At 45.2% G+C, this 14,642-nt stretch overlaps 1 protein-coding gene and 1 long non-coding RNA gene across 4 annotated transcripts in view; one reads left to right on the top strand and one right to left on the bottom strand.

The window, feature by feature from the left end:
- The window catches only part of ZEB1 (zinc finger E-box binding homeobox 1), a 213,593-nt gene extending 207,834 nt beyond the window's left edge, over positions 1-5,759 (bottom strand). The window contains exon 1 of one of the 3 annotated variants that reach the window (XM_006110683.3): positions 5,640-5,759. In XM_006110683.3, the coding sequence (XP_006110745.2) occupies positions 5,640-5,697 (58 nt within the window). In that variant the 5' untranslated portion in view covers positions 5,698-5,759. Of the gene's footprint in view, positions 1-3,657; positions 3,975-4,612; positions 4,738-5,639 lie in introns of those variants that run through there. The other 2 variants (XM_075922648.1, XM_006110684.4) reach the window with 2 other exon arrangements.
- On the top strand, positions 5,096-12,481 carry LOC112544566 (uncharacterized). The gene is made up of 3 exons (XR_003087903.2): positions 5,096-5,232; positions 5,824-5,994; positions 9,267-12,481. It is a non-coding gene; the product is annotated as an uncharacterized LOC112544566 (long non-coding RNA).
- Positions 12,482-14,642: the final 2,161 nt, after the last annotated feature.

Below are 14,642 nucleotides of genomic sequence, written 5' to 3'. Positions count from 1 at the left end.
CAATGCTGCAGTAATTGATCTTCTGGCATTCAGTTTAGCAGATCTAGTAATGTTCTGCTAAACCGAACACTGAGTCAGTCCTTGTCAGTGGCAGCCTGGTCCTCCTCACTGACATGAGGAGTAAAGGAAGTCAACAGGAGAAAAGCTCCCATCAACCTCCTACTATGGAGATGGCTACCAAGAGGTATGTCGACTCCAGCTACGTTATTTACATAGCTGGAGTTGCATACCTTAACCTTACCTTCCAGGTATAGTGCAGACCCGGCTAGCCTCAGTCTTTACAGTGTCTCTTTCAGTCAATATTATGACTAGCTGCTCAAGCAAATATTTTACTCAGGAATTTTTAAAAAGTTAGCCACCAAACCGCAGTCACTGTAATCCTACTCAGATGAATAGGAGGTTTTTTTTAAAAGATATAATGGAAGAATGTAACATCCCTAACTGTAAATAATGGTTTAACAATCATCATCACCATTCCTTGCTGAATAGCCCATATTTCTGTAGCTGTTTCCACATGTGCAAAGGCACAATACATGAAATATGTAAAATGAAGAGAAAATATGAAAATACAAGTCTTAACAGAGGATACTTTTAAGAGTAGATTAATCAACACAGGAACAGCTCTGTGTAGTTTGAAACTGTCGCACTAACAGAAATCAGTCCAATACAAAGATATTACCTCACCTACCTTCTCTCTAACATCCTCCCCAAGACAGAATACAAGTTTACCAATAGCTTAATAAAGTTCAGGCTTTTTTTACATTAATTTATTAGGGAGACTCAGATAAGAGGCTGATAACCACTGACAACCAAGTTCACGAGACAGCAGAAGATGGGACACTCAGACAGAGCCTAATCCAAAGCTCAGTGAGATCTATGGACAGTCTCCAATCATGCTCTCAATGGGGAGGAATATTTGACATGATGAAAGGTAACTCAAAACAGAAGGTTTGCATTCAAGTAAATTCAACACCCACTTCCCCCAAACATCTCAACTCCTGATTAAAAAACAACAAAAAACAAAAAAACCCTCTGATGCTAAGCTGAGGAAGTTAATTTAAGCTTCTGTAATGTAGAAGAGTTACTTCTATCCCTCTACATAGAAGTTCTGTCTGCTTTCAGTTCTCATTGATTAAATCACTAGTTCACTTATAGAAGCTCTCTAAAAATTAAAGTGAAAATATTTCTACTATTAGAAGTAATAAGTTGATTATCTTCAAATAATATGCTCCATAGCCATTCTGATACTAGACACAAAGAATCCAGAAGAAAGTTAAAAAGGAGAAAACTAGATTTGATTTTAAATTGCAGTATTTGTCTTCCTAATGTCAAAAATTGTATATTGGTGAATGAGACACAGGATTTCTTTGGATTCAAAGAGTTAACTCAGCTAGTTGTGCAGACCTGTTCCCTTTACTTAGAATTTTAACTTGGGCTACATTCTTCAATTCCCAAATTGCAAGTTTAATTTAATGTTGGAGTGAAAACATGATACCTAGTGGGAAAGGGGGAAGGGAAGAAAGGCATGAAAAATAATGTAGTATCCCAAGTATCACTAGCACCTGACATCCTGCCAGTTAACACCTTAAAAGTTAACAGACTACCATATTTTGGAAGCAGTGCTATTTTTAATCTGTATTTTAACATACTGAAGATTTATAAAGTAAATTTAATCATGAAATGTAAATGAAGAAAAACAATTGCAAAATGGTTAGTCATTATCAACTTTTTTAAAGTAAAAATGATCTCCTGAAAATGTCTGTTATTGTTAGAAGTAATATATAATACTATAACTGAAAGGTTTCAGATGTGTAGCTATGTTAAGTTTGCTTCAGCAAAAGAGTTTGGTGGCACCTTAAAGATTAACAATTTTATTATGGCATAAGTTTTCGTGAGACTAATTGTAACTGAAAGGCTAGAGAAAAATCCACCTTCTTTTTAAATGTTGTAAACTTGACCAAACTGTGTGGCTAGTTAGTTCCACACATGTCTCTGTTTGGAGCAAGACTTATTTTTAAAATGGAAAAATATTTTACCCCATGAAAAAAATTGTAGAAGTACTCAATGCAAGATGTAGCACTCTCAAGGTGTCTGCAGTTTTGCCTGAACTCATTTTTCAAAAGTTACTGTATTTTGATTGACTGTTAGCCTTCCAGCAGGAGAAATTCATTTAAATAGTGTGACAGAAATAAGTAATAGCTGTTGCTTTCTTTTACTTTGAAAAGACATTCACCTTCAACCATTATAACAACAACCATACCTCTACTGTATTTAAATCAGAATTAAGAAACATGCATGCTAAATATACTAAAAAGGCCTTTAATTGAAGAGGTTTCACCTAAAGCTAATGGGACAAAACAGTATGCTTAGGCCCTGAGCCTTTCATCTGAACCACACTGTTGTAGGTCTTGCGTCTACACAAGACCCACTCGCTCCTAAAGGGCTTTGTACACAGCTGTAAAGCTATGTCCATGAAGGTGAGACTGAAGAATCAGGACCTTTTTCCTGATTCCCCCACCCTCCCCAGCATAAAAATGCTAAATGAAAAACAGCTACCATTTATAGTCTGGCAATTTAATTCTAATAATAAACGCTACACAGACATTTATTCTTTAGATCCTTTCACATGTGTTATGCTGTTCTTTAACCAATGGTTTATTGAGAAATTAACTAAAAGTGTCAAATATTGGTTTACTACAGAGCTATCACTGGCAGCAGAGTACAAAAAGGCAGCAAAGGATTTAGCTCTAGAGATAGAAAGATGTACAGCTGTCTTTCTGTCCAGTGTTAATGTACCAGAATGGCAGTCCTAAGTTTGGACTCCCATTAGGGGAAGAAAAACGAAAAGCATAAGTGTTAAAAAAAACTACATAATTGATTTACCATGACTTTTTTGATACTATCAATTAGAGCTTGTGTGTGACTCCATTACATAAGCAACAGCTTTAAAGTTTACAGTACACAGTTTGGTGTTCTAACTATATACTGTTGACATCTAATAAATGCCCTGCAGGGGGAAGAGATGTAGAGGAAGAAAGGAACAGAGTAAAAATTAATTTACTGCACATGACCAGTAATACAGTGGCTAGAATATTTACTGTTCATTAATCTTAGAACAACAAGAAGATTTAACTATCGGACTACAATGCATTTAGAAGCTTTCCACAGAAACAACTCAAATTATTTATTTGTGCTAAAGGTTTAAGGTTTAACATTTTTTTTTCAGTAAACATTAGCAGGTCAGACATAACAGAGATTTCTCAGCAGAGGGTTTATCCAGCATCTAATCTATCTCATGCTTCAACACACAATAGCTCAAGAAGTTATTTTAATTTGTAAAATTAAAAAGATAATACACAAAAGAATCAAAGGGACTCTGATAACAAAAAAGATGCAATGATGAGGGCCAAAAGTGATGAAGATGCAAGGTACCTGAATGGTATCACACACCTTTTGTTTTCTGCAAACGATGCACGGTGCAGACAAAACGTTTTGTGCTAAACAGATTTAAGTCTGTTTTTCTAACATTAAGCACAAAGGAAAAAACACTTGACAGCAAGCGTGGTAAATAAATCCCTCCCTGGAGAATGAAAGCAGCAGACAGGAGGGGGCTGACATGCATGCAGGAGAAAACTAAACACCATCTTTTTTTTCTACCTGCACAAGTTGCCATTTGCTGCAGCGATCAAGAACCTCTTTTTCTCGTTGATTCCAAAAGCTAGGTTTTCGGGGAAAAATCCCCCCCCTTTCTCAAGTCATCTGTTGATATGCTTTAAGAGTATGATATTCATATCACAGGATCTTTGAGATAAAATCCATTTTCTTTCCTTCTCAGGTAAACATGTTTACTGCTCCTGCACAGACACTGGGTGGTTCAGACTCACATGTCACACACATGTCGTCAGCAACAAGAAAAGCCCCTTTCTCTGATCATCAACATTTTAAATAAGGTGGAGGAGAAAAGCACTTTCTAAACTTACCTTTAATAAAGCCACATCATCAACTAAATATAAGCACTGACGCAAGACAGGAAATTAAAAACTGCAATCTTAAATACACCGATACTAGCCATAATCAAAACATCTCGATCCAGTAGAAATAGGAGAGCCACGAGTTCAGACGATCAAATCAACTCGGTAGCCCCTTAAAAGGCCAATGTTTACATACGTATTTATACATCTAAACAATTCGAAGCAGTGAGAAACATCAACCCTGACAAACTTATATATGTATTAAAAAAAACTGTTCACACGGTAAGAAGCACAGCTGAAACCCTTCCTATCCCTGACCCTGCACAGGAAATGCCACATAAAACCTAAAATTGCCAAGGACGGTTACAAAACCTCTCGTTTAACATCCTATTAAAAAGAGTTACTGCGGTAACAGAGCTGTTTCCTTATTTTCTGAAGCTAAACATGGAGTAGGAGTTATGAGCATTTACTGCCCCCCCATTTAGCCTCAAAATGCGTTTTAAAGTAACACACATACCAAAAAACAGCCCCTAAGTCTGAAATGTAAATGTAATGCCTTATATAGACTGCAGCAGTTCAGACACACACAGCCGAGGGGCCCCGGCCAAACCGTTACCACCCATTATTATACAAACAGGTACCTCCAAAGCCAAAGGAAGGGAAGAAACTTCATCGAATCACAATCCCTCCCCAGCCACACAGACAGAATCCCTCCCTTCCCCGCCACTCCTATGTAACCTAATTGTCCCGACAATCCTGCAGTCATCGGGACTTTTTTAGGGAGGAGAAACAACACAGGCAACGGCCACAAACAGAAATAAACTTGCGCTGCAGGCACGAAAAGCGGCTCCGAAAGTAGCAAGCGGGCTATTCTGGGGGGAGGGAGAGAGGCTCCCCTTTCACTGCGGTCCCCCGGGCAGGTGGGGGGGATGTTTTCCCCGCAAATCAACACAAATCGATACACACTGCAGCAAGCAACAGTGCCTCCCCTCTGGCCGCCGGGGCCAGCCCCGCCACCCCCGAGCGCTAGCAGCCCCTTCTGTCACCCCACTGCAGGGTCCTGGGCACCCCCAGGTAACGCCTCACACCAGCGCTCCCCCCACCTCCTCAAGACCAAGCGGGGCCGCTACCGCGGGGAAAGTACCGCGGGGGAGAGACACCCGCCCCAGGAGCAGCGAGGGGGGCGCCCCGCTCCGGGCCGGGGCGCGCACGCTGCCAGCCCAGGGCGGAGGCGCCTGTCCCCGCTCTCTCGCGCACCCAGGTAACAAGTTTGGGAGTTGGGTTGCTAGGACCGACCGAGCCTTCCCCCTGCGCCCCGAAAGGCTCGGAGCCCCGCGAGGGGGGACCCGCCACCCCGGGGGCGGCAGGGGAAGGTGCTGGTGCTGCCGCTGGCGGGCGGGGGAGGCAGCGTGTAACGGTCCCGGACAGGCGGCTGAGCGAGGAGGCACCACTAGGCGGAGGAGGGAGGCAGGGAGCGAGCACGGAGGGAGGGAGCGAGGGAGGCACCAGGTAGCGGATATAACGGTGCAGAGGGAGCCGGGCTCCCAGCGAGGCGCAGCAGGGAAATTACTTTCTACTTCTCCCGTCCCCCCTGCACTCCAGGCGGCCCAGCCCGGTCCCGGAGCCGGGCCGGCGCGGAGCGGGCCGCTGCCCTGCGGGCTGACTGACCGTTATTGCGCCTCGGGTTCGCCTGCTTCCTGCGCTTACACCTGGGGCCATCCGCCATGATCCTCTCGCTTGTGTCTAAATGCTCCAGTCACCTCCTCCCCCTCCCTCCCCTCCCACCCCTCCCCCCCGGACCTGGTTTACGACACTGGGTGGTTTTACTTTTACATCACCTTCCTACACCTAGTTCTCGGCCGGAACCTTGTTGCCAGGGGAGACGAGTGCTTTACGGCAGCACGTTTGAACGGGGAAGAGGGAAAAGTTCCTGCCTCAGGTGCCGGAGTAGGGGTGCGCGGGGAGGGGTGCGCGCTGTGCAGCCGAGTAGAAGATCGGCAGCCAAAGGGGCTGGAGGATCCCCGTAAGTTCGGGGTGTGTGAGGGGGATCCCTACCGGGGCGGGGATCCTCCTGGGTATGGTGTGTGCGGGAGGGGGATCCCCGTGCGTACGGGGCATGCGGGAGGAGCGGAGGATCCCGTGGGTGGGAGGGAGAGGGATGCCCTTGGGCCCCGGGTGTGCAGGCGGGGGATCCCCAGAGGCGGGGATTCCTGGGAGCATGCATGAGTGTGCGGGAGGGGGTTTCCCCCCGGGCACCGTGCGGAGCGGGGTCGGGGGATTTTCTTGGGCACTGTGTGTGAGGGGTATGCGGTGGGCAGAGATACTAAAGTATACAGCAAAATTCTCGAAGCAAAATCCCCTTCCAGTCATCCGCAGAACAGAGAGACTTGGCTTAAAAGTTACATTCAATGAAGGAGTCTGCTTCCCTCGCAAAATGGGCCTGTCTCCTTCCCTAAAGACAGTACTAGTGGCAGGTCTTGCCGCCTGTCTTCCACATCTCTCTCTCTCAAACACAGGCACACACACTATCACCCTCGAAATAGCTGGAGAGATTTGGCAAGTATGGATTTGTTTGGTGTGCAAGCCAGAAGGATGAACCGATTTACTAAATTAAGCACTTTATGTTAGGAAATAAAAGGTTAACTGAGGCCAAGAAGAGACATACCAAGTGCAAAATGGCAGAGAAGCTCCTCTTGTATTCATAACACCTTTAAATCATAATGTATATTACATATTTGTCATTTCCTCCTCCATGACCTCTCTTATTTATATGGTGATGTAATTCAGGGGTTCCCAGACTTTTTGACACGGGGACCAGTAAATCCATTCATGAACTTTTGGAGGACTGGAAACATTTATTTGCATATTTGAATATTTATTAATCAAATGATGAATATTCAAATAAGTTGTTTCTAAGTCCTCCCAAAACCCCCAGTGCCAGCTTTAGCAAAGCTTGATATGGTTACCCACAATATTCTTCCCAGCAAGTTAAGGAATATGGATTGGATAAATGGATTGTAAGACAGACAGAAAGCTGGTTAGACCAGGGTTTCCCAAACGTTTTACTTTAGTTGGAACCCTTTTTTTCAGCACTGTTTTTTGCAGTCCAAAAATATAAACACATAAACAAACTGAGAAAATACCAGACATATAACATGTCTGGTATTTACTCATTAGGTAAGTTTTATTATTACTAGATGTATCAGTTTGTAGTTTCGAACTGCCTGGCTGGTAATTGTGCTCAGGCTGCATGAGTGTGTCTACCAGCCAGACAGTTCGCAATTACTTGAGGGTGTGTGTGGGGGGGTCGGGAGGTAGGGGACAATAGAATCCCTGGGCTGGACTAACTTGTGCTTTGGGGAGGGGGTAGCGCTCCGAGATCTACATATGGTCGGGTCAGTCCCACTCCCAGGTACCGGGCCACGGCCCATAGTTTGGGAAACGCTGGCCTAGTGAGATTGTAGAATCTCCATCACTGGAGATATTTAAGACCAGGTTAGATAGACACCTGTCAGAGATGAGCTAGGGCAACTCAACTTTGGAAGCCCCAGGGGCCACACTGATGCTGAGGGCCTCAACTTAAGTGTGGTTGCATATGCAAGGAAATATATACAAATAGCTTCTCTTACACTGACAGGCATGAATACAAAGATTAAGGCAAGACTACACAACACACAGGCCCCATTTAAGTCAGTTCTGCTGATATTAATAAAATTCAATATTTATACGATTTCTACCGATGTGACAGCACTTTTCATGCGCAATGACAGTCAAAGAATTTAACTACTAAAACACATCAACAGAAGATCATTACACTGACTACTTTTTTGTTTCGGCTTCCACTCACCAGCCACGTGTTGATCCCCACATAAACCCAAACTATACTGCGGGGCACAAACAAACTGGCCGTGGGCAGCATACTAAGTTATTAATAAATATTTTATAAACCTTTACCTTTTCTCTCTGCTGCCATGTCTCCTCTCCTTGCTCCATCATCTCCCCTGGTGCCTGCTGCCCCCCAACTCTACACCCTCCTCTGCTGTCCTCACTCCTGCCCGTCTCACCGCCCTCAGCCCTCCTGCAACCTGCCCCCCATCACCAGCCCTTCTCTCCCCCCCATGCCCACTCCTCCAGTAGCCCCACTCTGATCATGTAAGCTACCCCTCTTCTAACACCTCCCTCTACACGCCTGTCCTGCCTCTCTCCTCTGGTGCTGGTCCCTCCCCTGCAGGTGTCTTCCCTTCTGCTTCACCCCAGAATCCCCTGGCACCTGCACCTTCCCTTAGCCCTGCACCCTCCTGGTGCCTCCCCCTTCCCTTACTGCCCCTACCCCCTTTTTCCCCTGATACCCACTTCCTCACCACTCTCTGCCCCATTCCCCTCTTGCCCCTCTGTGCCCTCACACATGCCTTGCTCCATCCCCACCTTTCTCATGCCCATCCCTTCTTTCAAGCCTTCTCCCAGCACCTCCTCCTCCAGCCCCCAATGCCCTTCCCCTCTCTTCTCCTCTCCCAGAATCACCCTGTCCCCTCTCCCACTGACACCTCCCCTCTTGCCCTTTCCCTCATTGTCTGCACTTGGCCCCCTGGCATTTGTCTCTCCTGCACCCTGTCCCTTGGTATCTTCCCTTCCCAAGCCCCTTCTCCATCCACCCAAGCCCAAGCTCCTTCCCTTCCCTTCCCCACCGCTGCCGCCTTCTCCTCTCCCTCCCCCACCGCCGCTGCCGCACAAGCCCGTTCCCTGCCTTCTGCCTTCCATGTTGTGGGGCTGGAGGCTCAGGCCCCAGAGGCCGAACCCAGAGGCAGCCCCGCAATGTGCCTCCAAAGAGTTTTAAAATCCCGGGCCGTGATTTTACATCACGCCCGGGCGTCCTCCCCGCCCACGTTCAACGCCACACATGGTAGCAGCAGCCGGCGAGAAGAAGCTGTGCACAGCAGGGACGGGTTAGGGCCTGCTCCCGGCAGAACCGGGGGAGAGACCCAGCTCCACATATTGGTGGAGCAGGGCCCCCAGCTCTGTAACTCGCTGGCACTTCCGGGTTCATGGGCGCGAGGCCCAATTCGATCAAATTGGTCAACTCGGCCCTGCTGGCAGCCACCGGGCATGCTAAGGCCCAGTATTTTTTTCCCGCGACCTGGTACAAGGCCACAGCCCATAGTTTGGGAAACGCTGATGTAATTGATGGGAAGAGGTACGAAGTGTAAATGATTGATTTGTCATGTACTTCAAAGGCACATATAATGTAAGTGTTAATATAAGATGATGTACATAAACGATGTTGATATTTTATTACAGGTCTCTAATCAAGAAAGAAAAATCTGGAAGAAAAGTGAGCTGTCTCCACAATGTAAAGAATTTGTCAAATATCTTTTTAATAAACTATATTCTCTGCTTTACTAAGGGAGGCATAGGAGTGGAGAGGTTATACACACCAAAAACATATTTCATAAACATATACAATAAAGTGCATATTTCTTTATTTAATAAACACCTTATGCTATTAAAAATGGAAATTTTAGGCATTTAATTGGTCTTTTGCCATTTATGCTATTTGTTTACACTTTACATTTCACTCAGTTTAGAGAACAAAAATAAGTTAGATTCCCTCTTATGTCTAGTTATTCTGACTTCCTCATTCTCATGCTCTCAACCAGTTCTATAATGTTTAGATTGCCAACACTTCTGTGAATGGTTAAATCTGAACAAAACCAAATTTCAGAGAAAATATTTCTACTTGTATTAGATTTTAAAAATTAATTTAAAAAGTACTAAATCTGGGGCCTAAATTACCTTGTCACATCCCTTTAGGTAGCCCGTATGCTCATCTCATTTTATAGAAACTGAAATGACCGCTTCCTAACTGAAAAGTGACAGAGAAAGCTGAAACATGAGCTTACACAGATTTTTGAAATACTTTATCATAACTGATCTATGTAAAATAATTTTTGTGACTGTTTATTTGTTCTGTTCATTGCATTAAAAGTACAGAACAGTCACAGTCTCAAAAGTGTTTGTAAGTCATAGATTTATGTGTTCACATGATTAAATATGCCACAGCCTTCATTTAGAGGCATGTGTTAGCATTGTTTGAGAGTGCATATTTTAAGGCTCAGCATTTAGGAACAGATCCTTAGCTGGTAAAAATTACCAGAGCTCCATTGAGTTCAATGAAACTATGGCAGTTCATGCCAGCTGAGGATCTGCCCATTAGGCCTTTTAAAAAAAGGATTACAAATCATAATAGCAATCATTTTATGAGTTATAAGTTTCTGAAACTCCCCCAAAATGGTACCTTATCATTACAAAGTGAAATGGATTATTAAATCCAAGTAAAACCTTTAGTAAAATATTATTGTTAAAAGTGAGTAAACTACAAATTGTAAAATAATGTAAATGGTGAAAAATAAGGCAGGGTTTTAATTTTGTCTAAGAACCCAGTGCTGCAAGCTGTTCCACACAAGCAACCGTCCAGCCATAGGGAGCACCATTCAAGTCAGGCAGTGCTTCTCAACCATTGAGCCACTTGCGGACCAATCAGCACACAGTTTTGGCACAGGTGACATCCTCAGTGCTAGACAGGTAGCATATATATTCTGTAGATGTGGCCTATAGAGAGCTGCTTATGTGGCCCACAGTGGTAAATAGGTTGAACCACTGCCCTAAGATATTAGTAACACAAGTAATAAATTGAAATGCTTGTAATTCTACAGATGATGTTTGTCCTGAGTGTTTATGGAGTACTTTTCTAGGATTTTGTAATGGTCTGGGCAAAGAGATGTATTTTGCGGCTCTTCCTAAACATAGCCTGGTTTGTCAGTGTATTTCTTTCTAGAAAGAGTTCCAAAGAGTGGCCAGCTACCATAAAATATCTAGTCCTCAGCTCCATATGATATTATAAAAATTTAATTCCAGTTAAATATGAATTTAATTTTCACTATGGACCTAATATCTTGAAACTTTTAGGACTGAAAATCTTTTGTTCTGAGGGGATGCAAACTATGTTAAGAAAATAATTACAAAGTCAAGTACTTCTTGTGTACTTGCTGGATGATAGAATGACATCATCACGTCACCTGCATCAACAGGCTGTGCCAGAGGGGAAGCTTGGGACCAGAGAGTGCCTTGCTAAGCAGGCACAGGGGGAGGACAGTTGGTTGCAGACTCTGATGAAGGGAGGCTGTCCAGCAGCCTGCAGTCTCCTGCTGCAGCCTCCTGCTACAGCGAGCGGAGGGTGAACATCATGGAGTGCGGCACAGGGAGGGGGGTTCTCACTCAAATGGAGTTTGAATGGGTTTGATTTCTCTGAGCAGTAATGCTGCTGGGGTGGCCTTGCCACAAGTTGGGGGGAGGGGAGTACCTGCTGCTGTATCCTGAGCATGGAGTGCAGCCCTCTCTCTTTGGGGCTGTTGTACAGGTTCCACAGGCTGTAGCCGCTGCGCCATTCCCACCTCAGCATGGCTCCTGCATGTCCTAATTGGCTTGTCTGCCCTCCCAAGCATTCTGGAGGACAGAGCACCTTGGGTACACCCACGCGCTCCTGAGACTCAAGTCCCCCTCCTCTGGCTACTTCCCAGCTTGCACTGTACACCCAGCCCCCACTCCCTTGTGCCTCCTGCTCCTCCAGCTGGGCCTGCTTCCTCTCTGCCCAAACAGCTGCAGAGCAGTGGGAGCCACCTGAGCATTCACTGTCCTCAGCTGCCTCTTGCTGCGTGCCTCCTGCCCGTGCCAACTGCTGCCAGGTCTCATGCCCCATCCTGCTCTCCATGTGAGCTGCTCGGGCAGCAGGGCCTTGCTGGTTCCAGCTAAGGATGCGTTGCGGGGCACTGTCCTGGCTGCTTTTGGAGCTGTCCGGGCGCTGCACTGCTGCCATGGATGAGTGTGCAGGCGAGACAAGCAGGCGGCTGCAGCACTACATGTCTGAGTTTGTGAATGCCACCTTCAACATGACTGTGGTGGCCACCAACATGTGAGCTCGCTGGCTGAGGAGTACTGCATGTAGACCAGCATGACCTGGGTCACCAAGTCCTGCCACCTGTACAGCACCACGCAGTCCCACTTGCAGCACAGTGTCCCCTTCCTCACTAACTACAACCAGGCCAACACCACCTGGTGACAGCCAGATCATGCTGGTGGGGGTGTAGTACCCCAGTGCCATCAACCTCACCCTGCACTAGGGATATAAGTGAGTAGTCGAGTCAACTACTTGCATTTCCCCTCCCCCCTTGCTGTCTCTATTTCAGAGGCAGCAAGAGGGGGAAGCAGGAGCTTGTGCTGGGGGGAGTTGGCTTAAAAGCCAGTTCTCCCCAGGACCATCTCAGTGCTGCCTGTCCCATCTTCCCCATGTTGCTGTTTCTATCAGAGACAGCAGTGCAGGGGAAGGTGGAGCAGGGGAGGCTACCATGTAGCAGCCACTGTTCATGGCCAACCCAGGTGGCCATGGACAAGCGTTGCTTCATGGTAGCAGCCCCTGTCCCAGCCTTCTTCCCGGCAGCCTCTATCAGAGCCTGAAAAAATGCCACATGCAATTTATATAAAAATAACTAAATAAGTATGCAAATCTCTCAAGTGAATGAGAAGAGACTTCTCAGGGTCTGTCTAAACTGCAGAGCTTTTCTGGGATACTGGAGGTATCCCGGAAAAGCTGTGCCATGTCCAAGGAACGCGTCTGCTTTTCTGAAAAAATGTCAGAAAAGCAGACATGTTTTTTCGGCATCCCAGTAAATCTCATTCTACAAGGAAGAAGGGATGTTCCGAAAGAGGCTTTTTCCCCGACATTTGGCCCAGTGTAGATGACATTCTCTTGCGTATCTCAATTTGCATATCTTTTTCTGACTTTTCTTTGTAGTCTAAACACAGCCTCAATAATTCTTAAGCATAGTGAAAACTAAGGTTAACTGCCACGAAGCACCACTAGTATAAAATACATCTTCCATGGGGTGGTCAGTCTTGTGTGGGTTTTTTTTTAGAAATTTTCTTTGTAAACATATGAAGAATTATACATATCTAGACTACTTCTCTACCATATTGTTTGTCTTGTGTACTTTTCACTCCCAATCCATTCCTAGTGATGTCACAGATGGGTCTCCTGTTAGAAGGCAATTAATCCATGTTGGTGCTATATGCCAATTTTGTGATTTTATGTAGGAGGGTATAATTGTGCTACTTCATTGTACAAATTTAATGAATTGGACAAACATGATCTAATTCTCAAGTCTTACACCAATTTTACTCTGGGGATCCATGCCCTGTGCGTAAAATGTATGGAACAGCCATGTAGATTTACAAAAGTCTCCATAAAAAAACTGCTGTTTAGGGAAAGGAGGAATGCAATCTAAGAAGTTTTACCACTACTCCAACTACATTCTATTTGAGAGGTGTTACCTTTCTTTCTTTTTTAGTTCTGGGCTCCTATATTGGATGATGAGTAGCTCTTTCTTACAATACCCTGGAGTTAGCACATTGATATTTATTAATGTATTGTCCATGATTTACAGTAGCAAAGTAAAGTATCAAAATATAATTACTTTCATATTACAGTCATGTCTGAACTAAGGATGTTAAATATCAGTTAATTGGCTAGTCGAGTAGTTGATGGAATTTCCATCGAGTACTTGACTAGTCGATAGGCACTTCTGCATTCCTCCTTTGAAATGTACAAGAGCCCCTGCTGGGCTCTTCAAAGGAGGAATGCGGAACTCCGCGTACAGCCCAGGGCCAGCGAGAAGTCCCACTGTCTCCGGGCTGCACATGGTGTGCCAGCTTTGAAATGTACAGGAGTCCCCAGCAAGAGTTCTTGTGCATTTCAAAGCTGCAGCACAGCATGGAGCCCGGGGTCAGCAGGGGATTCAGAGTCCCCCACTGATCCTGGGCTCCATGCTGTGCTGCAGATTTGAAATGCTGCACGGAGCCTGATCCTGGGCTCCCCACAGCATTTCAGTGGAACCCAGGATCAGCTGGGGACTCTCCAGCTGATCCCGGGTTCCACAAGGCATTTTCCCAGAAAATGGGGAGTCCCCAGCTAACCCTAGGCTCCACAGTGCCCCTTTGAAAAGCCACCTTGGCTGAGCCCAGGCTCAGCAGTGCAGCGCTGCCCCTTTGAAGTACCCCCTCCCCCCACCTTTGCTGCCTCTATCTGATAGAGGTAGTAAGGGGGGGGACCGACTAGTCATCTAGTCCTTAACATCCTTAGTCTGAACTTGTGAATGCTCAAATTAATCCACTTGCCCTCTAATTATAACCAATTTTATGAGCAGCACATTTTCATATACTCTTTTCTATGTTTATGATGACTTGCAGGAGTGTCCTTTCCAGCATATTATTTAATTAAACACTAATGTGTTATGAATATTTTTCCATATGGTTCATTTTTGTTTCCTCCTGTAACTTGCATTCTGTTTCTGATTTAGCTTTATTGCCCACCCTCTTCCTTGCTGTCTCAAAATATTGTGCCATTTCTTGTTTGGCTCTCACTTGGAGTTAATCTATTTGTTGTGTTATATATACAGCTGGCTGACTTGGATCTTTAAATACAAACTTAAAAATTTTTTATTGATTATTTCACAATATAGTTTTCGCATATTATATTTTTAAAAATAAAAAAATGGTCCCCTCCGCCGCCCAAACCCACACCCCCAACGTTGGGCTGTGTCATGTCCTCTCTGAGCTTGACCT

This window comes from Pelodiscus sinensis, chromosome 2, assembly GCF_049634645.1.
Source record: "Pelodiscus sinensis isolate JC-2024 chromosome 2, ASM4963464v1, whole genome shotgun sequence".
NCBI classification, from domain to species: domain Eukaryota; kingdom Metazoa; phylum Chordata; order Testudines; family Trionychidae; genus Pelodiscus; species Pelodiscus sinensis.
Note: the sequence above shows the minus strand (reverse complement) of the source record. Positions and strands in the feature narration are given on the sequence as shown.